The sequence below is a fragment of the Rhagoletis zephyria genome, unplaced genomic scaffold (genome assembly GCF_001687245.7).
Source record: "Rhagoletis zephyria isolate East Lansing unplaced genomic scaffold, Rhagoletis_zephyria_1.1 Rzeph_scaffold_00067, whole genome shotgun sequence".
Classification (NCBI taxonomy): domain Eukaryota; kingdom Metazoa; phylum Arthropoda; class Insecta; order Diptera; family Tephritidae; genus Rhagoletis; species Rhagoletis zephyria.
Window position 1 is genome coordinate 245,856 of NW_016157151.1, and position 25,796 is coordinate 271,651.

Genomic DNA, 25,796 nt, shown 5'->3' on the forward strand with positions numbered 1-25,796 from the left:
TAGTAATTGTTTCTTTCACAGTCAGGAATAGTCTGCAAGATTTCCGCTGCAGGTCCTTTTAATACAACGAACAGAGCAGCGGATTTATCCTCCATGCTCCAGTGATTTGCTGTAGCTGTCTTCTCAAACTGGAGCTTAAAGACCTGGAAAGGAACCGTGTCATCAAAGGATGGAGTCTTTACCTTGGGAGCGTTCGTCGAATTAAAACCCCGGAGACGATCTTCAAGCTCATCCACCTTAGCTTCGACTTTGTCCTGTTCTTCCTTAATAAGCGCTTCGATTTTATCTTGTCGTTCCTCGATTTTATCCTGTCTCTCTCTGAGTTCCGCGTTATCTTTGAATAAATTGTCTTGCAGCTGAGTAATCTTTTCATCTAGCTGCGATGACATGTACGTTTTCTGTGCTTCCAGCTGCGATGACATGCGTGTTTCCTGCACTTGCAGCTGGGATGAAATCTGTGATGACATCTGTGACATGCGTGTAACCGCATAATAATATCCTGTCTCTCTTTGAGTTCCGCGTTATTTTTGAATAAATTCTCTTCTAGCTGAGTAATCTTTTCATATAGCTGTGATGACATGTACGTTTTCTGTGCTTCCAGATGCGATGACATGCGTGTTTCCTGCACTTGCAGCTGGGATGAAATCTGTGATGACATCTGTGACGTGCGTGTAACCTGCGCTTGCGTCATCTGTGAATGGCAGCCAATAACGCGTTCATGTCCATAGCTGTTGATGACGAATGAGCCTTTTGCTGTTCTTCAACCTTCCCGGATGTCTGATGCACATCCTTCGACGAACATGCAGCCTCATCCTTCTGTTCGTCCTTTGCGGATGTATCGTCGGGTTTGCCTTGGAAGTCGTATTTGTCCACGCCGATGCCTTCTGCTTCCATAGCCTCTCGCAGCCGTGATAGTAACTCCACTTTCCTTCCGGAGGTTACTAAATTTCGCTTCTCTAACTCCTGCTTGAGTTCCTCAATCTTTAGATCCTGAATTTTTGCCATTTTCGGAAGTTCCTCCTCTAGGATTTATTTAAAAATCCCAATTCTGACACCAATTGTTACGATTATCCTCAAAACCTTGAGGGATTTTCCAAATATCTTACGGCTCGTATCGCTGGATTGTTAAATAAATGCTCACGATGACCAAACTGCAATACAATTAATTGTTAAGGCAATTAAAACACTTTACAAAAGTTGTTAACACAACTGAACTTATAGCTTGCTTATTCGCAACTCACTTTACTTGTCGCTTGTTGACTTGTAACTCACTCACTCCGGTGTCTGATGGCGCCCTTATATACCTGCGCTGGCACTCATTTCAACTCTAGAATGTTCTGAGATTCATCGCTCATTCTCTTCATTCTCGCAGTGTTCATCCACTTGACGTTTTCTCATTGTGGAACATTCTACGTCATTCCCCGAACATTCTGCTTATTTCTCGTTGTTCGCTTTGTGTTGTCGCAGTATTCTCCACGATAGATATAGATTATTCTGAAACAAGACGCTTATTCCCAGCGATCTGCAAATCGCACAGAGACAAATTAAAGTGCTCGACTTGAAACTTTGCACAAACTTGACAGATTTAAGATTCATTAAACCATTTTCGAAATATTTGCGTCGAAAGATTTTAAAATTTTTACATTGCGCAAAGCATTGCTATGTTCGTGTGTATGTAGGCAGCNTGCGATGACATGCGTGTTTCCTGCACTTGCAGCTGGGATGAAATCTGTGATGACATCTGTGACGTGCGTGTAACCTGCGCTTGCGTCATCTGTGAATGGCAGCCAATAACGCGTTCATGTCCATAGCTGTTGATGACGAATGAGCCTTTTGCTGTTCTTCAACCTTCCCGGATGTCTGATGCACATCCTTCGACGAACATGCAGCCTCATCCTTCTGTTCGTCCTTTGCGGATGTATCGTCGGGTTTGCCTTGGAAGTCGTATTTGTCCACGCCGATGCCTTCTGCTTCCATAGCCTCTCGCAGCCGTGATAGTAACTCCACTTTCCTTCCGGAGGTTACTAAATTTCGCTTCTCTAACTCCTGCTTGAGTTCCTCAATCTTTAGATCCTGAATTTTTGCCATTTTCGGAAGTTCCTCCTCTAGGATTTATTTAAAAATCCCAATTCTGACACCAATTGTTACGATTATCCTCAAAACCTTGAGGGATTTTCCAAATATCTTACGGCTCGTATCGCTGGATTGTTAAATAAATGCTCACGATGACCAAACTGCAATACAATTAATTGTTAAGGCAATTAAAACACTTTACAAAAGTTGTTAACACAACTGAACTTATAGCTTGCTTATTCGCAACTCACTTTACTTGTCGCTTGTTGACTTGTAACTCACTCACTCCGGTGTCTGATGGCGCCCTTATATACCTGCGCTGGCACTCATTTCAACTCTAGAATGTTCTGAGATTCATCGCTCATTCTCTTCATTCTCGCAGTGTTCATCCACTTGACGTTTTCTCATTGTGGAACATTCTACGTCATTCCCCGAACATTCTGCTTATTTCTCGTTGTTCGCTTTGTGTTGTCGCAGTATTCTCCACGATAGATATAGATTATTCTGAAACAAGACGCTTATTCCCAGCGATCTGCAAATCGCACAGAGACAAATTAAAGTGCTCGACTTGAAACTTTGCACAAACTTGACAGATTTAAGATTCATTAAACCATTTTCGAAATATTTGCGTCGAAAGATTTTAAAATTTTTACATTGCGCAAAGCATTGCTATGTTCGTGTGTATGTAGGCAGCGATACAGCGGAAGATCTGCAAAGAAAATGTTCCCTTTGTCTCCTTACCAGCACGACGTTGTTACATACATAGGGATGCAAATTTTGAGCAGTAACATCGATACATCGGAGAAAACAACATCGAGGCTAAAATACATCGCCAGAGAAACATCGATATATCGATGGTTTCCGATGTTTTGCAATTTGTTAATTTCTAGTTAAATTTAAAGCAATATTTAATACTTTAATAATTGTGAATGTATTTTCCTGTATTTTATTATATACCCTTTCTATTATTAGAATCAAAATGCATACCATCGTAAGGTCGTTCGGGCCTAAAGATCATAGTTGAAATTCTAAGGGGTGTTCGGTTCTGTTTTAACGGCTAGGTTATTAGCATTCAGAATGAATCCAACAATTTTATTGAGCTTGGGGCCGTTTTTTATGAAAAATGTTGTGGAAAAGCAACAATAATTTACAAAGGTAAGAAGTTATAGATGCTATTTGGGAGATCACCACATCTACTAATCAGACTTCTTCAACCGCGGTCACTGAGGAGATGTGTTGATCTCCGAAATAGCAACTATAACTTCTACCTCTTGTAAATTATTGTTGATTTTCAATAACATTTTTCATAAGAGCCGGTCTCTAGCTCAATAAAATTGTTGAATAAAATTGTTATAAGGCCATAAATAACAAAACAATTCTGAATGAATAATAAATTTAAGGTCAGTCAAACATACCGAAAGAAAGCCGGAGAGTCTCCTTAAAGTCGATGTTTAAAACATCGGTAAAACTTCCATCGATGTATCGCCAATTTCGCGATGTTAGTAAATTGTAAACATCGATGGTAAACATCGAAAATCGAACCGATATTATCGATGATTCAAAAACATCGATGCATCTTTTGCATCCCTATACATACAGGGTTACCACTGAAAAACTTTATTTCCTACCAAGATCTGGTTCAAAAACCTACCAAAATGGCTTATTTCCTACCATTTAAAAAAACGGCGTTTGCAGACAGTAAATAATTTTTCTTTGCTGGTTTTTATATTTAAAATAAGATTTACAAGTAAACAAAAAGATCAGAATAATAGCTGGTATATACATATTTAAGTACATATTATACATAGCACACAAAACATTGGTGACGATTGTAACCAGACCCACCTACCGACAAGTAATTCTATCCCGCTGAACCCGAATCAGAGGTCCGTTTGACTGCTACACCCTCAAAATTTCGAGTAAATTGCCAAAACCCGAAAAAATGGCAAAAAATCGCATAGTTAATAGTTTTAATAAAGTCTTCGGAGTAAATGACGTGAAAAATTGGAGCAGAAAATGAAATTCCGACGTAGAATTTTTATACATCAATAATTTTCATACACATATTTATTATGAAGTATATATGTATATGTACATAAATAAGTAAGGTAAAAATAAACCTCACGGTTGGGCTTGCAAAATGTCCGGGTCTAGGAGTCGCCGTGCTGAGGTAAAAATCTGCGCGCCGCGGGTTTACCATTAATTTCTTCGAGTTGCTTTTAAAAACTTTGAAATCCTCCGATTTACTAGAAATATGTATGACTAACAATAAGTTTTCTTTTTATACCCGAGCGCACTTGTGCACTTAACTTTGTTCGCATAACGGTTGTTTGTATCAGCCAACACGAATCGAGATAGATATGGACAAACGTATATGTGGCGACAGCCACATACACGGCTCGCTTTCTTGAGGCGCTCTCCCGCGCTTACCTTGAGCTGCTGTCAGCGGTGAAGTGAGAAGTCGAGATCAGTCAGTGCAGTCGAGTCGTGCTATCAACAATTCATTTTGATAATATTTAAATTTAATTGTAAATTTATATAAGGAATAAATTCTGTTATTTATATTCATTAAATCACTACATTTGTGACCCCGATGCGCGTATTGCTTAAAACTTTTACAAAGCGCGTTCATTTATGGAATTTTTTTTTTCCGGCAACCCATTTACAAAACTGCTAATAAACGCGAAAAAGGACGTATAAAGTGAAGGTGCAATAAAGACTTGTTTGAAAAGACACCATCCGGCTCATAAAATGTTAACCCAAAACATTTTATTCCACCTGATAGAGGTCACGTATTTGTGAAGCCAAATTCTGCAAATTTTCACAGCGTGTCACAGAACAGTTACCATATCCTGTTACTTTATCACGCCACGGTTTTAGCATTATTTTCGCGCTCGAGTATAGTCGTAACGCTATTTTTTATTTTTTTTGTTGCTCAGTTATTCTACGCGTGAACGGTAAACGTGGCGATCGTATGACGCAATTAACACGCTGCTAAGCTCTAAGCTTACAACGCAAGGCAAGATTACGCTAGTGGGATCGAGACTACCTTTCCTTCGCCCAACGTCTAACATTTACACTTGTTTTCTATGCCAATTGACACCCCACCAAAACCACTAGTCACTTCAATGATGACCTCTACTACTCGCAATGTCAAGGCTCCCCCTTTCAGTACCGAAAAGCCATCTCTTTGGTTTGCTCAGCTGGAAGCTCAATTTGTAAATCATGGGATTGTGATAGAGACAGAAAAATTCTATAAACTATTCCCCTAATTGATACGCGGTCAGCAGCAGAGGTCGAAGATATCATCATCCATCCACCGGTAGACACTCCTTATCAGCAACTAAAGACCACACTCATCTCTCGATTCTCCAAATCTAAAGAGGCTAAATTATTACAGCTCTTGGATAAAGAGAGTTTAGGCGACCGCACACCGTCACAACATCTGCGACATTTAAGAGCGCTGGTTCCGGACATCGATGAGGAGGTGCTAAAAGCCCGCTGGCTCTCTCACCTTCCGCAGAAAACTCGTGCGTGTGTCTCGTCATACAAAAAAACGCAATAATAAATGACCTCGCAGAATATGCAGATAAATTACATGAGGTGTATCATCCCCTTGATGTCGCAGCCATTAATCCTCCATCTAACATTCACGACGATCTAGCCGCTCTTGCAAAGCAGGTTGCTGCGCTGACAACATCATTGGCGAAGATGCAGTTCCGACAGTCAAGATCTCGATCACGAGGTCACGATCATCATTCTAATCATTCCAAAAGTAGGTCAACAATAAAAAACCCCGTAAACAAGACTGTAATTTGTTGGTTTCATACAAAGTTCCAATCGCAAGCAAAAAAATGTACTCCAGGCTGCAAGTTCACGGAAAACTCCCGGGAGAGTCGTTAGAGGCGGGTATCGGCTCTCAGTCACAAATTTCCTGCCGTTTATTCGTCACCGATCAGACCACCAGAGACAAATTCCTGATCGATACTGGCTCAGATATTTCTGTCTATCCACGCAAAGCCCCCGCCAAAAAAAACGTTCCATTTTCATACCAGTTGTTCGCTGCCAATGGCACTCCAATAAGCACTTATGGTACTACCTCGCTGATACTCAACCTTGGATTGCGCAGAGATCTTCCATGGCGTTTCGTCATTGCTGATGTCACTCGTCCAATCATCGGTGCAGACCTCCTCAGTCACTACGGTTTGCTAGTTGACCTTCAACGAAGGCGTTTAACTGACGAGCTTACTGGCATATCAACGGTCGGAAAAATTATCAAGAAATACATTGCCTCAATCAAAACGCTCCAACCTGATGTTAATCCGACCTACACCGGACTTCTTCAAAAATACCGTGCTGTAACTCAACCAGGTCTCGCGCAACGTTCTAGTGATTTTTCTACTGAACACCACATTAAGACTACGAACGGGCCGCCACTCTCTTGTAAAGCAAGACGACTCGCCCCAGATAAATTAAAAATTGCTAGACAGGAGTTTGAAAAATTGATTCAACTAGGTCTTGCACGCAGAGGAGACAGCTCGTGGTCTTCGCCATTACACTTGGTGCCTAAAAAATCTGGAGATTGGCGCATGTGTGGCGATTATAGGCGTTTGAACGACCGCACTATCCCGGACAAATACCCTGTACGCTATTTAGAGGATTTCGCAGCAAATTTACACGGTATGCAGATATTTTCCACGATTGATCTTGTGCGCGCCTTTAATCAAATTCCCGTCGCTGCAGAAGACATTGCCAAGACTGCCATCATCACACCTTTCGGACTCTTCGAGTTCCCTTTTATGACTTTCGGTTTGCGCAACGCTGCGCAAACATTTCAGCGATTCATGGATGAAGTGTTAAAAGATTTGCCGTTCCTTTTTGTCTATATTGACGACATCCTTGTTGCCTCGCAAAACCAGCAACAGCATTTGGAACATCTCCAGGCATTATTTCAACGCCTGCAAGACGCAGGGTTAATAATCAATGCAGCAAAGTCTCTATTTGGTAAGAGCGAAGTTTCATTTTTGGGTCATATGGTATCGGCTAGTGGAATGAGGCCTCTCCCTGAGAGGGTTTCTGCGATTGCAAATTTTCCTAAGCCATCAACAATAAAAAAACTTCGTGGATTTCTCGGTACGATAAATTTTTATCGGAAATTCATCAAAAATGCTGCTCAACTGCTTGGCCCGCTCAATAAATTACTCGAAGGCCCTGAAGTTAAAAGTAATCATGTAGTTAAGTGGACTCCTGAGCTTGAGACGGTTTTCAACGACTGCAAACAAGCGCTTGCAAACTCCGCACTTCTCGCACATCCGAACATTAACTCCGAGTGGGCTATTTTCACAGACGCCTCTGAGAATGCTATTGGGGCAGTTCTACAACAACGTAGCAATAATGACTGGCAACCGCTTGCATTCTTCAGTAAAAAACTTAGCCCGTCAACGCAAAAGAAATCAACTTATGATCGTGAGCTGCACGCTGTTTACGAAGCCGTCCAACACTTCAAATACATTTTTGAAGGTCGGCATGTCACCGTCTACACTGACCACAAGCCGCTTATACACGCTTTCCAGCAGCGGCTCGAACGTGCTTCCCCTTGGCAGTTTCAAAGGTTGGACTTCATCAGCCAGTTTACGACCGACTTTCGTCATGTCTCAGGCACGGAAAATATTGTGGCCGACACACTCTCTCGCGTCGATGAAGTATCAACCGCTGTAACAATGACTGAGCTATATAACGCTCAGAACGAAGATCGCGAGCTTCAGGAACTGTTATATAACTCCACATCTTCACTCCATCTTCGTCAACTCCATTTCAATGACAACGCGATCAAATTGTACTGTGACGTTTCGTCAGGTTCGGTTCGGCCTTACGTTCCTAAAGTGCTACGCTCAAGAATTTTCAATGCTCTTCACTCTCTTTCTCATCCGGGCCAACGTGCTTCACGGAAACTAGTTGCTCAGAGATACGTTTGGCCGGCAATGAACAGAGATGTCACTAACTGGACAAGATGCTGTTTAAAGTGCCAAGCAAATAAGATAACTCGGCACACAAGCTCTCCGATTGCCAATTTCGAATTACCATCGCAACGATTCGAACACATCCACATTGACTTGGTTACTTTACCAAACTCACGTGGATTTACGCAATGTCTAACCATTATTGACAGATTTACGCGTTTTCCTCAAGCTATACCAGCTGAAAACGGAACAGCAGAAACTGCAGCGCGGGCTTTAGTTACCGGCTGGGTTTCGCTATTTGGCGTTCCCCTCAAAATCACTTTGGACCTTGGTAGACAATTTGAGTCGGACTTGTTTCATCAGCTTACGAAGATTTTAGGCAGCAAACACTTGAAAACTACACCGTACCATACACAATCGAATGGTTTAGTGGAGCGCTTACACAGACAGCTAAAATCTGCTCTACTGTGTCATGGTACATCTTGGTACGACGCTTTACCTGTCGTTTTGCTTGGACTGAGAGCATCATGGAAGGAAGATATCAACGCTACCTCAGCTGAATTAGTATTTGGTGAGCCGATTCGCTTGCCAGGTGAATTTTTACACCCATCGATTTCTGACTCCCCTGCCCCCGAATTAATAGCATCGCTACGACAGCACTTCCATGCGTTAACTCCTTCGCAAACAGCCAGGTATGGACGTAAACAGATTTTTGTCTTCAAAGATTTAGCAAATACTTCGCATGTGTTTGTAAAACACGATCATATTCGTCAGTCTTTTGCTACACCATATGATGGACCGTATCCAGTCATCGAAAAGCATGACAAATATTTTGTTGTTAAAGTGAGAGGTCGAAATACACCAATCTCAGTCGACCGCCTCAAACCGGTTTATTTTCTCGCCGAAGAACAAACGCAATCACATAGTACTTCGCAATAAACATATCAGCTTCAATCTATAATTTTCTTTTGACTCTACATTCGTTTATATTAAATTTTGTTGTTACGGAAAATGACATTTTTCCAAGAAGGGGAGACATGTGGCGACAGCCACATACACGGCTCGCTTTCTTGAGGCGCTCTCCCGCGCTTACCTTGAGCTGCTGTCAGCGGTGAAGTGAGAAGTCGAGTTCAGTCAGTGCAGTCGAGTCGTGCTATCAACAATTCATTTTGATAATATTTAAATAAAGTAAATTTATATAAGGAATAAATTCTGTTATTTATATAGAAAACGTTTTGATAGCGATTATTGCTATTCATTAAATCACTACATATACATAAATGATCAGAATGAAAAGAGAAGTCGATTAAGCCTACAATATAACCAGTAAACAACCTTGGGTGAATTTGGCGACTGCCTTCCTCGGGGATGAATATGCAAGGGATGAAATTATTGGTACACACGCTTTCTAAGCACGCAGGGTTGCTTTTGAGAAACAAAAAATAATTAACTCCAAACAGTTTCGAAAAGTATAGTGTAAAACGAAATTTCTGTGGTCATAAACAATAACCGCCTAAGTTGAGTTATATATGCTATAGTTTTCTCCAACTACTATTCCATGTGTATGTGAGGCTCCTATCTCGTTACCTAGGCTATTTAAAAAGTTATAGATGAAAATATTTTGGTTTCCCCATAAAGTTAACATTACAATCCAAATCTTTAAAGCGTTTTTTTTTTCTCGAATTCAGGTTTTTCGACTTAGGCGATTATTGCTTATGACCACAGATTTATTGAATAATTACTTTTAAAATGGTATACATAAATGACTCATTTTTTAAACGATTTAAATAAAACACATTTCATAACCTTATTTGCGTAAAACGCCTGTGCCAATTGATAGGTACTCCGGATTGCAACTTTTTGACAACTATGAGGTAAATGAAAATTTTCAACCCGCTGGTGAAAAGTTTTACAGCAAGAATTATACCATGGAACTTTACTACTAATTGACATGAAATTACTATCTCAACGCTCGGAGCGCCGCTACTGAGGGCCTTTGCCAACTGATAAAAAAGAGAAAATTTGGAAAGATCAGGCAAAAATTTTGAGATTTCTCGTTACGAATATGAACGCCATAATTTTTACCTGGCTGGTGGAACCACCCAAAATTTTGACAGCTTGTAAATATGTATACACTTAAAGTTGTTGGCGGTAATAAAGAGTCAAAATCTAAATGGAGTCTGGAAAAGAACCAAAATCGTACGTTAGTTGTCAGTTATAAAATAAATTAAATTTATTTTGCGAATATTTGTTCATTCTATTTATTGAAAGGCAACCACGCGGAAAAGCTTGTGAGGAGGGTTGCAACCTATTTGAAAATTTTAACTCAATTAAATTTATGAAGTAAAAGAAGTATTGCCATGTGGGTGTCGAAACTAAAGAGTTTTAAGAAGGCTTGCAGCAGAAAATATGTTTTGAGGAAAATCTAACTCAATTTAATTGATAAAATAAATGACATATTACAATGTAGGTATCAAAGAAAGATGACTGTAGGAAATATTTTTTAGGAGGTTTGCCACCTATTTGAAAATTTTAACTCAGTTAAATTGATCAAATAAATGAAATATGGCAATGTCGGTAACAAGCTTCAGATTCTTAGGAAGGTTTACAGCCGGGTTAACACCTATTTAAAAATTTTAACTCAGTTAAATTGATAAATAAATGTAATATTGCAATGCGGGTATCTAATTAAATAGCTTTCAGAAAGATAGCTGTTGGAAATATTTTTGAGGAGGGTTGCCACCTATTTGAAAATTTAACTCAATTTGCATAATTGATCAAATAAATAACTTATTATAATATAGGTATTAAATTAAAGAAGTTTAAGATAGATGACTGTTGGAAATATTTTTTAGGAGAGTTGCCATCTTTTTGAAAATTTGAACTCCAAAGCTCAGTATGTTGCACCAATGAATTTTCAATATAAAGCGATAAAATAAATAAACCAACGAAAAATTAGTCCTTTGTCAAATATGTTTGATTTATTATAATAATAATAGGATATATATGAATATGTACAAATGTAAAGCGGAAACGGACGATGGGTCGTGGCTGATGGTCGTTCCTGGTTGAATACGGGAAAATAAGATCCGCGCTCTTTTCAATAGAATTGAGTTGAACCTCAAAGCAGTAAAACTGTTTGGAGGGGAAGTTATAACATAGTTAATTTGGCGGGAAAAGTTTATGACAGTTTCTAATAAATACATTTGTACATGTGTGCGTACATATGTATATTATTAAGTGTTAAGGTGGACCGTCTTGAATTGATTAAATAAATGAAATATTGCAATGTGGGTGTCAAACTAAAGGGTTTTAAGAAGACTTGCAATCGAAAATATGTTTGAGGTACAATATGGGTGCCAAACGAAAGGTATTTGAAAAATCTTGATTTGGAAATATTTTTAATAGGATTATCACCTCTCTAAAAGTAAAGACTGAAAATATTGACATTAAATGAAATATTACATAACTGGTTCCAAACGAAGTGAGACATTTTTTAAATCTTTCCACTTATCCAAAATCCGAACAGTTTAAATAAATATAGAATTTACAACATGTTATCAAACGAAGGGATCATATTATCAACGAAGAGCTGGTACACAAATTACTTAATTTAAAAAATTAATAAACAAGTAATTTTTAAGAAAAAAAACAACAATTTTTTCATGATCCAATGATAGGATCTAAACAAATNACCTATTTGAAAATTTTAACTCAGTTAAATTGATCAAATAAATGAAATATGGCAATGTCGGTAACAAGCTTCAGATTCTTAGGAAGGTTTACAGCCGGGTTAACACCTATTTAAAAATTTTAACTCAGTTAAATTGATAAATAAATGTAATATTGCAATGCGGGTATCTAATTAAATAGCTTTCAGAAAGATAGCTGTTGGAAATATTTTTGAGGAGGGTTGCCACCTATTTGAAAATTTAACTCAATTTGCATAATTGATCAAATAAATAACTTATTATAATATAGGTATTAAATTAAAGAAGTTTAAGATAGATGACTGTTGGAAATATTTTTTAGGAGAGTTGCCATCTTTTTGAAAATTTGAACTCCAAAGCTCAGTATGTTGCACCAATGAATTTTCAATATAAAGCGATAAAATAAATAAACCAACGAAAAATTAGTCCTTTGTCAAATATGTTTGATTTATTATAATAATAATAGGATATATATGAATATGTACAAATGTAAAGCGGAAACGGACGATGGGTCGTGGCTGATGGTCGTTCCTGGTTGAATACGGGAAAATAAGATCCGCGCTCTTTTCAATAGAATTGAGTTGAACCTCAAAGCAGTAAAACTGTTTGGAGGGGAAGTTATAACATAGTTAATTTGGCGGGAAAAGTTTATGACAGTTTCTAATAAATACATTTGTACATGTGTGCGTACATATGTATATTATTAAGTGTTAAGGTGGACCGTCTTGAATTGATTAAATAAATGAAATATTGCAATGTGGGTGTCAAACTAAAGGGTTTTAAGAAGACTTGCAATCGAAAATATGTTTGAGGTACAATATGGGTGCCAAACGAAAGGTATTTGAAAAATCTTGATTTGGAAATATTTTTAATAGGATTATCACCTCTCTAAAAGTAAAGACTGAAAATATTGACATTAAATGAAATATTACATAACTGGTTCCAAACGAAGTGAGACATTTTTTAAATCTTTCCACTTATCCAAAATCCGAACAGTTTAAATAAATATAGAATTTACAACATGTTATCAAACGAAGGGATCATATTATCAACGAAGAGCTGGTACACAAATTACTTAATTTAAAAAATTAATAAACAAGTAATTTTTAAGAAAAAAAACAACAATTTTTTCATGATCCAATGATAGGATCTAAACAAATTTAGTATGGGACCACCTGGAAATCGGTTGACGTGGTCCAAAGTTATGCGGTGACATACATAAAATAAAATATTCCGACGTATTGATAACCTTCTCCTTTTTTGAAGTCGGTTAAAAACTACTGAAACAAATAACAAAATGATAAAAGAGTAACGAAAAAAACTATCCCATGAAAGCTGCTTAAAAATACTTAATGAAAACTTAAAATTGTTGACATTAACTTTTAATCGTAAACAATTTCGTTTAAGGTCGCCATAGCCTACTACGTATATTGCGAGTAAAGAAATTTTGAATAACATGAGATAATATTATTATGATTATGATTATCATTACTATGCGAACTCCTATTCCCGATCAATGATTCCCAAATTAACGATCGCATGATGCAAATGTTAAGATAATAAGAGTTGCAGAACTGAATTATGCAGGAACATTTTTTTCAAAGAGAGTGTAATTTCTGGCGTGTGCCGATGATATCGACATCATCGGTGACAAAAATCGCGAAGTCTGTTCTGCCTTTTCCAGGCTGTATAAGGAAGCAAAGCGAATGAGCCTGGTGGTGAACGAGGACAAGACGAAGTAGTATCTCCTGTCATAAAATAAACAGTCAGCGCATTCGCGTCTTGGCACCCACGTCACTGTTGACAGTTGATAATTTCGGGGAAGTGGAGGATTTCGTTTACTAGGGAACCAGCATTATCACCGATAAAAATATCAGCATGGAACTCTCACGCAGAATCACTCTTGCCCACAAGTGCTTCTTTAGACTGAGTGCAATTCGGGAGTAAAGTCCTCTCTCGACGTAGAAAAACCACACTCTATGAGTCACTCATCATGCCCGAGCTGTCATATGGCGCAGAAGCTTAGAGAATGACACCATTCGATGAGGCGGCTCTTGGAGTATTCGAGAGAAAGATTTCGCGGAAGATTTACAGCCCTCTTCGCGTTGGCGACGGGGAATACCGTAAAGGATGGAACGATGAGTTGTATGAGACTTACAAAGAAATGTGCAGCGTGCAGCGAATGAAAATAGAGCGGCTCCGCTGGATTGACCCTGTCGTTCGAATAGGAGCCGACGTTCCAGGTCTGAAAATATTCAGATAGCAATCCGCTGGTGGTAGCAGAGGAAGAGAGAGGCCCCAATACAATGGAAAGACCAAGTGAAAAAGGACTTGGCTTCACGCGGCATTCCCAATTGGCGTCAGTTGGCACAGAGATAAACAACTGGCGAACTCGGCCTAAATCGCTTATGCGGTTACAGCGCCAAATAAGAAGATGCAAATGATAAATTACAGAGTTGGGGGGCCTTCTTCTTGGATGCGCCAGGAGGAACTAGGAAAACGTTCCTTATCAGATGGATTCTGGCAACGGTTCGATCAAAAAATTACATTACCTTAGCTATCGCTGCGTCTGGAATTGCTGCGACATTGTTCCCAGGTGGAAGCATTGCTAATTCAGCTCTTCAGCTGCCATTGAACATATAAATCATCGAAACTCCCACGTGCAATATTTCCAGAACATCCGGTATGGAAAAAGTATTACAAACATTTAAACTCATTGTCTGGGATGAGTGCATACATAGTCGAACATCAAAAATCGCTTGAGGTTCTTGATCGATTGTTGCGAGATTTGCATGGACACATTCAACCATTCGGGAATGTATTGATATTTCTCGCAGGAGATTTTACGCAAACACTTGGGTTCACAAGGTGTCGTACGTGTCGTATTGTCGTATGTTGTAAAGTTTTTAACGGCTAAATAAATGTTTAGAGGACTTGAAATCACCACCAACTATTTTTTAACGGTGTGCAATTTCATAATAAAACTTGTATGTTAGCTTGCGAATTCGTTAAATATAGTTTTAGCCGTTTAAAGTTTATGACATACAACAGTACGACAGTATACAACACCTTGTGAACTCCCTAACTGTCTGCAGTTTCTCGATTAACACTAGCGGACGAGATAAAGGCTTGTCTGAAATAGTCAACATTGCGACAAGACGAACATACATCCACTGCAGCTGACTTCTCGCGACAATTACTGGGCATTGGGAACGGAAAGCTGGCAGTCAATGAGAGATTAAGACGAATTTTATTGCCTGATAATTTTTGTACTTTATTAAGAAAATTAATTATAGGAATTACGACTGGCTCCGTGAACGAGCTATGCTTTCTGCGAAGAACAAGGATGGTAATCAACTAAATAATAGTGGTATTGGCAACAGTCGTTGCTTGAGCAGATCTGCACTTTCACCAGACTGCCAGGCCTCTTGCTCACTTTGGTGAATACCTCTAATATTATTCAATCCAACATTCAAAATGAGGAAATAACATATACGTCGATAAACACCGTTGTGGAAACAGATGAAGCAGTAAGTTAAGAAATTGATGAAGAACGTACTGTAAGCAAAGATTTTAACGTGGCCTTTCAAAGTTGAAGAATTCCCGTGACTCCGACTGATACACCATTTCAATTTAAAATATTGCAATTCCCAATTCGATTGGCACTCGGAATCGCAATCAATAATGCTCAAGGTCAGCCTTTGGAAAAGTGTGGTTTAGATTTAGATGCGGATTGCCTCCCAGATGTTGCATGTTCCCGTGTCGGCAAACCAGTTATCCTTAAAATGTATGCAGAGAATGGAAAAACGACAAATATTGTGTGCACACAAGTACTTATTACAAAATAAGACTAATATGAAACTACTTTAATTTCAATGATAACTAATTGAAATTCTCACTATTTTAACTGTAACGAACTCGTTTATTTAAGATGGCGATGTCCTAGGAACCAGTCAACTGCCTTTTCCTGCATGTATTTTCAACTACTTTAAAATTAATTTGGCTTAAACAACTTCAAAGTCAGTATGTTTCGTTTGAATACGCTTTCACAGATGCTTTTTCATAAAGAAAAACGGAAGTTAAAAATTTAAAATTAAATGAGAGTTGAACACGAACGTTCTTGGCTGCGTCCAATTGTAGTTGAATTGTGTGCAAGCAGCAAATCGACTGTCTGACTCTGCATTTAATTTCAACTACTTTAAAATTAATTTGGTTTACACAACTTCAAAGTCAGTATGTTTCTTTTAAATACGCTTGCGTTCTAGACTTCACAGATGCTTTTTCATACTTCCAAGACACACATTTTTTTTTTGTTGAGCAAAAAGAGTATAAAAATTTGAAACATTTACTAATGGCATTTGTTTTAAAGTATCCTTTCAATTAGTTAATTTAAAAAATCACTAGTTTCCTTCAGGGTTGGTACTAAAAGTTAGAGCAGTAGTGATGTTAATCTCCGACCTAAATATGTATTTATGTATATATGAAAATAATAATTTGTATACGTATTGAGTAGAGTATGATCTTGGCAAAATACCAAAGCTAAAGTTAAATACCAAAAGTAATGCATGTGGTTTTTAGAATAAAGAAATATCCAGATTTTTAGACCACGAGCACCCCGATTTTCGGGGATTAGAAAATATTACATTGACTTGAAATCTCGCTTTCGACCAGACTTAACATTGGTATTGATAGATAACTTACACGCCATGGCATATGCGCGATATTTGCATTCTCTCGGGCGTGCTTGCTCACAGAAATTACGTTTCTGAAATTTTTCATATGATGTGACCATCAGAATAGGTTGTTCAAAGATATTTCATCTATGTATAATATTACTAAGGAACTTTCAAAAGGACAGCCCGTCTGAATTATGTTGACCTATATTTGCAACAATGCACTTTCAACATGGGCTGGCAGTAATTTAAGACCACTAGAATCGGCAGGAACCCTTGAATTCATTTTCTATATACTATAAATAAAATTCTGCCAAAATTTCAAGTCATCTGAAGTATGTTGAGTAACCGGTTTAATTGACATCTTTAATAGCTAAAAACGCATGGTCAAGACCACTGTTCCGCAGCCAGCCCTCCGGTTCTCGATTTATATATTAACAAGCTAAGCTCACAAAAAATTTCATTCGATCTGAAGTATTATGAGTTTTTTGGTCATGAGCTCTTGGTCTATTATGAGTAAATCTGCATCATTTGCCCATTAGCGTTGAGTTTTAATCATTCTTACTTGCTAACGACCCTTTACAATTTTTCTCTTATAAACATGAAGGTTTTATGGGAGAAAGAGTGCAAGACCGTTCATAAACAAAATGAAACAAATCTAATTTGTAAAAATTGTATTCCTTATAAACAATATTCTTATAAAACCAAATTAAATTAACAAAAAATTTCAGTTTGAAAATCATTTTAAATATTAAAAAAATAACCTTTTGACTGTCACTTTAAGCATTTTGTTATATGTTTGTTTCCTGTCTATTCAAACTGTCCTATCTATTCTTTTTTTCAGAAGATAACCATAGTTCACAAGGAAGTTTGTCTGGAGATGGTAAGTTTATATACTGAGAATGTATGTTCATTAGGGTGGTACAAAAAAATGCATGTGAAAAAGTGGAGTAGGAATTTTTATTCTCTCACCACTAGGATTGTTCTATACCGATAAAAAAAATACGCCCTTGTTCTTAAATTTTTTTACCCGAGCGCACTTGAGCACAAGGGTATTATAACTTTGACAGATATAGACAAATGTATACCTAAATGATCAGAATGAAAACAAAAATCGATCTGTCCATCCGTCCGTCTGTGCACACGATAACTCGAGTAAAAATTGAGATATCTTAACGAAACTTTGTACGTGCACTTCTTTTGGGCGTAGAACGCATGGTGTTGAAAATGGGCAAAATCGGACAATAACCACGCCTACCTCCCATATAACAGTAATTTTCAGAAATACGAAAAATGCGATATTTTAGTAACTACTAAAGAGTATTCGCGGCATACAAAATGACCGACAATTTTTAAAATCGGACAATAACCACGCCCACATCCCATATAACGGTAATTTGGACAAATACGAAATCTTCGATAAATCAGTAAATACACAGGTTTACAAAAAAAAAGCGTATGCATATTAAACCAAACCTATATATCCCTATGTTGTTCCNAGGTTTTACATTCGCTGAACCCGAATCCGAAGTCCGTTAACATCCATAATGTCAGCTTCGAGGTCATTTGAAGGTAAAATAGGACATAAAATTTATTCAATAAAAATTAAAAAAAAAAAATTGTTTTTGTTGTCACTGAAACCGAGTATGGAGGTCCCTTGATTCCTCAAGGTCATCTGGAGGTTATGCCAAGGTCATCCCAAGGTCAAATTCCGATGAATTTTATTGAATTTTCAGGTTTATTCAATGAATTTTTCCCTACTTGACCTTCAAATGAGCACGAACCTGACGTGATGGAGGCTAACGGACCTCGGATACGCATTCAGCATGTCGAATAACTAAGGAATATATAGGTTTGGTTTAATATGCATACACTTTTTTTTTGTAAACCTGTGATATGAAAGCTAATTTATTCAAAATTGATGCTTGCAACAATTCTTTACCAAGAAATACGTTTATGATAAAATTTTGCAAAATGGGCGTGGCACCGCCCACTTATGGTCACATATATGTATCTCGGTAACCGTTCTATCAATTTGTACCAAACTCGGTATGGTTATTGTCCTTGCCACATAGAAGCAAACCGTTGAAAATTATTGAAATTGGACTAAAATTGAGGCCGCTTTTCATGTAACGGTAAATTTCAGAAATGCTTGAAACTTCAATATTTCGAAATTTAAGGACGCTAATTTACTCAAAATTGATACACCCCGGCTTACCATGTAGCGGTAGCTTTCGGAAAGGTGAAAATCATACATTTAATACCGGGTATTTAATATTCGGTTCCGCCCGAACTTAGACTTATTACTTGTTTAATAAAAAAATATTTAGAAGTAGCTCAAAGCGCTCAACGTTTTCCATGTATCTTATATGGGGAAAAAACAACCTTTCGTAGAAATGGTATATGAGATTCCCAATAACAAGACGAAATTAATTTATGTAACCATTTTTTCTAGCTTATACTTTTCTAAAGGTTTTCGTTGCGCTGAAGCTGAATCAAAATCAGTTTTGCTCGATTGGCTTAGGTTTTCGAGATATTTGAGCCTAAACATCGAAAAACCCTATTTTTTGCTATATTCTTCATGTATTTTCATCAAGAATAGTTTGTTTTTTTTACAAAATTAAAGAAATCATTTGAAAGCAAAATAGTTCCCTTTGATAATGCTGTTTAACTCAACCATATATCTTGTTTTAAACCTGAGATATTGTCCATTGAAGTTTATGAGTTTTGCGACATTACTTCTTTGCACAAATGCTTGAAAGATACAACACGAAAAGAAACAGATTTGTGTTATACGTTTAGGCGTCTTTATTTGCATAATGTATGTATGTGTATATGTGCGCGTACATAGAGAAAACTTATTTCGTTTAAGAATTTAACGAAGAAATGAATGCATGAGAAATTCTCTAGGAATTTCATTTGATATTATATATATGTGTGAAGTACATGATATACATATATAATTATGATATGGGTGTTTCCAGCGGAAGGTCCACCACGACAAAAAAAATTAAAGTTTTATATGTAACGTATTTACGGGCCGATTTGTCTGCTTTTTAAAATATATACTGGCTATGTAAGTAGAATCATGTTTGCATAAAATGGTCTTCCTAGGTAGTGCCAAGGTCGAGATATTTTTTCAAAAACCGTATTTATGGTCCGATTTGGTTCGAATTTGGCGTATGTGGTTGAAACATAATAAATCATAGATTTCTAATAAATTGACCCTGAATTGGCGCTGAAGTCAAAATGTGAAGTATATTCTACATAAAATACATGTTTTATTTGCGTTGAAAATTCATTTAAAAACAATATTAACAAAAATATAACGATAGAAATTTATGTCACGTGACGCCACGTCACGTCACGTTTGACACTTTGGGTTGTAAAAGAGAATTGAAACAATTTGCATTAATTAAAAAAACTCTAAAAACAACTAGAACTGCTCCAAATCATATTAAAATAAGTTTCACGAAAATAGCCATCCACAATTCGCAGAGTTTTGCGATTTTGTAAGAAAAGAAAAAATCAACTTCCATTTTTTGTCACGTAACAACACTCTCTTCAAATGCTTATATTTCAGGACCAAGCAGTTCGATTGATTTCATTTTTCGGTTAAATATGATATACATGATATATAATATACATAATAATATACACATACATTCATTATGTAAATAAAGACGTCTAAACGTGTTGTATCTTTCAAGCACTTGTGCAAAGAAGTAATGTCGAAAAGCTCATAAACTTCAATGGACAATATCTCAGGTATAAAACAAGGTATCTCGTTGAGTTAAACAGCATTATCAAGGGGAAATATTTTACTTTCAAATGCTTTATTAAATTTTCTAAAAAACGAACTATTCTTGATGAAAATACATGACGAATAAAGCAAAAAGTCGGGGTTTTCGCATGTTTAGGCTCATATATCTCGAAAACCTGAGCCAATCGAGCAAAACTGATTCTGGATTCAGATTCAGCGCATCAAAACCCTTTGGAAAAGTGTAAGCTGATCCCAGGGTCTGAAAAATGTCGGCCTGTGTAATTTATAAGTCCAATGCAATGGGGGATAAATTAAAATTCTTTAGCATTAAAAAAATGGTTAAATATACAATGGTTTATTGTTACTGGAGGTCTCCTGAAGAGGACCAGAGTTTTCCGATCGAAAAATATTTTTATACCCGAGCGCACTTGTGCACAAGGGTATTATAATTTTGTACAAGCTGTGTTTAATATTTTGTTACTTCATTTAACACCCCCACTTAACAAAATACAATCTAAAGTTTTTTCTATTGTAACTTAGAATTATTTGTGGAGGCCATACATTTCCAAAAACTTATAATGTTTTACAGAGTTCATTCCTTTTGTAAGTAAATCCGCAGGCATATCTGCAGTTGGCATATATTCAATCCTAATGATTCCATCGGAAATCTTTTCTCTACAAAAATGAAAACGTACATCAATATGTTTTGATCTCTTATGAAACACGGGATTGGCGCATAGTTTTTGTGCAGATTGGTTATCATTAAAAATAGGTATAGTGTAAAATTCGTTAGTGATCTCGTGCTGCAAATTTCTTAAATATATGGCCTCCTTACAACAATCAGATATGCCCATATATTCGGCTTCTGTACTGGATAAAGCAACAGTACATTGCTTTTTAGTTTCCCACGAAACTGCACAACCAGACAACTTAAAGAAATACCCGGTATAAGATTTCCGGTCTACCGAGTTACTAGCCTAGCCTGCATCTACAAAGCTTTCTAATTCACAGTTACCATATGCTGAGTATCTTAAACAATAGCTTTTAGTTTTTTTAAGTACTTCAAATTCTTTTTGCATAAGTCCAATGTTCTTCATTGAAGCAGTTATTAAATTGACTCAAATAGTTAATTGAAAATACAATATCTGGTCTAGTAAGTAGTGCCAAATACATTATACTACCTATTAATTGTTGATATGGTAAGCTTTTGTCACAAATTTCGCTTTTACCTAAACTCAATTTTTGTTCGATAGGTGTATCTATTGGCTTACCATTCATTATATTAAATTTTATCAAAAGTTGATCAATATAGTTTTCTTGATCTAAAGTTATTACATTGTTATTTTTATCTATATGCACTCTCATACCCAAACACTGTTTTAAACGACCTAAGTCTTTAATTTCAAATGTTGATGATAAACTTGCTTTCAATTTTTCGGTTTCGCGTGGACTATTAGAAAAAACAAAAAAATCATCAACGTACAATGCTACAATAATTTTGACTTTTGCGTTAATTTTAGTAAATAAGCAAGGTTCTAAATTAGATCTCTTAAAATTCATTTTGTGTAAAAACACCAACTCTTTCATACCATTTTCTTGATGATTGTTTAAGTCCATATATAGCGCATTTTAACTTCAATACTTTGTTACAACTTTTATTATTATCTTGTAACCCTGGAGGGATTTTCATAAAAACAGTCTCATCGAGATAACCATTTAAAAATGCTGTCTTTATATCAAAATGAGATATATCTAGTTTTAATTGAACTGCTAAGGCGAATAAAAGTCTCAGTGCTGAATTCCTTAATACTGGGGAAAACGTCTCATCAAAATCGATACCTGGCTTTTGCGAATAGCCTTTTGCAACTAGTCTAGCTCTATAACGAATACTATTATCGCTCTCTACCTTTTTCTTAAGTACCCATTTACACTGCACTACGGTTCCATTGGACGGCATATCAACCATTTCCCATGCATAATTTTTCTCGAAAGATTTAAGCTCGTCATCCATGGCTTGCTTCCACTGAAAACTCTCTGGTACATTCAGCACTTCGTCGAGAGGTATTTGACAACAACTGTTGTCTTGTTCAACTGCACACACATTGCCATAGCCATACCTTTCGGGTTGCTTACGAATACGTTTAGATACTGCTGTTGACGAAGTCGCTTCCCCGTCGCTTACTTGATCTAATGCGTCAACAAATTGATCTTCTTCTCGACAATTGCTCTCCTCATTCTCCTCCGAAGCAGCAGGTAATGAAATTTTACCATCCACATTATTACTCAGTACTTGCTTTATCTGTTTCATCTCCACCAAGTCACTGTTATTCCCGCTTTTGTTTTCACTGATATTTATTGATACTGCGTTACTTTCTTCTTTTTCTTCAAATACTATTACATCACGACTAGTCATTATAAGATTTTTTGCTGGGTCATAGACTCTATAACCTTTTACGTCGTCGGAATATCCTAATAGAATACATTCTATTGCCTTGTTGTCCCATTTCAATCGTTTCATTTTTGGTATGTGAACCATTACTTTACTCCCGAAAATTCTTATATGACTAACATCCGGCTTTTTCTTATACCACACCACGAAAGGTGTTATGTTGTTTAAACCCGATGCCAAAGACCGGTTTCTCAAATAAACAGCCGTGTTAACTGCCTCTGCCCAGAATTTTTTTGGTAGGCTCGTTTCAGCCAACATACACTTGGCCTTTTCCACTATAGTGCGGTTAAGTCTCTCGCACAAACCATTTTGTTCGGGAGTATATGGGTTTGTCTTTTGATGAATAATTCCTGAATTCTGTAGGTAACTCTCAAAATCATTACTGCAGAACTCCAACCTGTTATCAGTTCTGAGAACCTTTACTTGAAAATTTGATTTACTTTCCATAGGACCACAAATATCGGCATGTATTACCTCAAGCAACTTTTGACTTCTGTTTCCCTTATGTGTGAACGGCAACCGCGTTTGCTTTCCTTGACAGCAAACAATACAATCGTTCTTACTCGTCTGGGGTTTGTCTGTGTACGACATGCCTATTACAGCTCCATTTTTCATAACGTTAAGATCACTGCTATTCAAGTGCCCGAAACGTCTATGCCATACACTTCCATAAATAGGCGCAAGCAAACATTCAACTTCTTTGACATTCACTCTATATACACCTTCTACTAATTCCGCTTTAGCCACTATTACATTTTCTTGATTGCGTATATAACAGTAATTCTTTTCAAAAAAAACCTTGTTGCCCTTTTTTATTAATTGACTAACAGATAAGAGATTTGCAGCAAGACTCGGAACGTATAACACACCTGTTACTGGAATCACGAATTCGTTTCTATTCACCAATGTTGTTAGTTGTAGATCACCAGAGCATTCCACAGAAATCTTCGACTTATCAGCTATTAGGATTTCTTCAATTTCGCGTTTGTCGGAAACATTTTTGAGCCAGTTTTTATTTCTCGTCACATGCATGCTGGCACCAGAGTCGATATAACATTCTTTGCTACTATAATTTCCACTAAGAAAGACTGCGCTGAAGGCGTTGGTTCTCTCCTTCTTCTGTGCAAAGCTGCACTAAGACTTGTAATGTCCGTATTTGTTACATTTGTAGCATTTTATGTTCGACTTTGTCTGCGTGTTTTGCTGCTCCTTTATTTTCTGCTTCCACCCTGCTTTCGACACGAATGCGTTCTGGCCATTGTTGACGTCCCACTCGTCCTCCATATCAATTAACTTAGATTTGATCGAATCCGCGGTAATGTCTATACCCGAGTGGTCGATGGCCATTATCATCGGAGAAAATTTCTCTGGCAGCCCTGCTAATAAAAGCGATCCAACCCATTCGTCACTGATGTTGAAACCTGTGTTATTTAATCTCTGACTTGTTTCGACGATCATGGTCACATACTGTGCCATAGACTCGCAGGTTTCCCGCCGAATCGAAATGAGGTTACGTAGAAGACTAATTTTTCTGGAGAATCCAGTGTCATCGAACATTCTTTTTAATTTTAACCACAAGTTTTTTGCGCTTGTTTCAGTCTTTATATGCACGTATAAAACCGGATCAATGGTTAAAATTATTTTCGCCTTTGCCTTGGCGTCGAAGTCTGTTCCTTCCGTACTAATACACTTTTGCATTCCTTCCAGGATGAGGAAATTTTCTACTGTGAACGCCCAATCCTCATAATTTTCTCTTCCCTTTAACTTTGGGATACTTGAGATAATGTTTGAAGCCATCTTTATTTTAAATAAAACTTTGAAAAAACTAAAAACCGCCTGGGCCCATAACCTGTAATGAAACACGATGGAATGACAAGTTTATTTAGCTCTTATATGCGTTGACAGGTGTCACTGTGTACAAGCTGTGTTTAATATTTTGTTACTTCATTTAACAGCAACAGCCAAAACGGATCGAGATAGATGTAGACATATATATACATAAATGATCAGAATAAAAAGAGAAATCGATTAAGCCGTGACTGTCCGTCCGTCCGTCTGTCCGTGAACACGATAACTCGAGAAAAAATTGAGATATGTCAACAAAATTTGGTAAGTAGGTTTCCCTTTATCCAAGGTAGGTTGGGATTGCAAATGGTAGTAAAGAAGTATAAGTTCGGGCGAAACAGAACATTACATACCCGGCGCACATATTAAATATCGTTTTTTCACCTTTCAGTAAACTGCATGATAAGCAAGAGTATTTTTCCAAACATTTCGATAATATACTATGATTTATTGAAATAATTGGACCAAGTTTGGTGGAAATCGGTAAGGCGGTTATCAATATACACTTACATAGGCAGTAAGTAATCAATCATCATGTGTCTTGTTAAGTGATTGTTGTAAGTTGGCGTCTTAGCTTATTAAAAAATTGGAGTTTTCGTATTTCTGAAAAGTACCGTTATATGGTAAGTGGCAGTAATTTTAGTCCGATTTCAAAAATTGTCAACATATTGCTTTTTTACGCCAAGGTTGATAAATGTGCCGAGTTTGGTAAAAATTGGTAAACCGGTTACCGAGAAACACATATGTAGGCATAAGTGGGCGGTGCCACGCCCATTTCCCAAAAATTTCCCTAATTATAATTTTCTGCTAAGAGGTTATTGCATATATCGATTTTGAGTAAATTAGCTTAAATATTTACTTAGTTATCGCAGTTTTCGTATTTCTGTAAATTACCGTTATATGGGAGGTAGGCGTGGTTCTTGTCGGATTTCAAAAATTTTCAACAGGTTTCTTAGTCAATCCCTAAGTAATGTTCTCAGCGAGTTTTGGTGGGGATTGGTAAAGGGACTACAGAAACGGCTTTATATCATAAGTGGGCGGCGCCACGCCCATTATCCAAAAATTTCACAAGTGTCTTATTTTATGCCAAATTTCTACTTCGCATACCAACTTTCAACAATTTGGATGCAGTATTTGCGGAAATATCGTAGTTTTTGCATATTTTGAAAATACCGTTATATGGGACTTGGGCGTGGTTATTGTCCGATTCTGCCCATTATCAATCCCAACCTACCTTGGATAAAGGGAAACCTACTTACCAAATTTTGTTGACATATCTCAATTTTTTCTCGAGTTATCGTGTTCATGGACAGACGGACGGAC

The 25,796-nt window shown here is 37.1% G+C and overlaps 1 protein-coding gene across 1 annotated transcript in view; it reads left to right on the forward strand.

Annotated features, from left to right (window-relative positions):
- sv (paired box protein shaven) overlaps positions 1 to 25,796 on the forward strand; it is a 432,076-nt gene that overhangs the window by 127,814 nt on the left and 278,466 nt on the right. Inside the window, exon 3 of the mRNA XM_017626900.1 lies at positions 17,261 to 17,299. Coding sequence (XP_017482389.1) covers positions 17,261 to 17,299 — 39 coding nt within the window. The remainder of the gene's footprint in view (positions 1 to 17,260; positions 17,300 to 25,796) is intronic.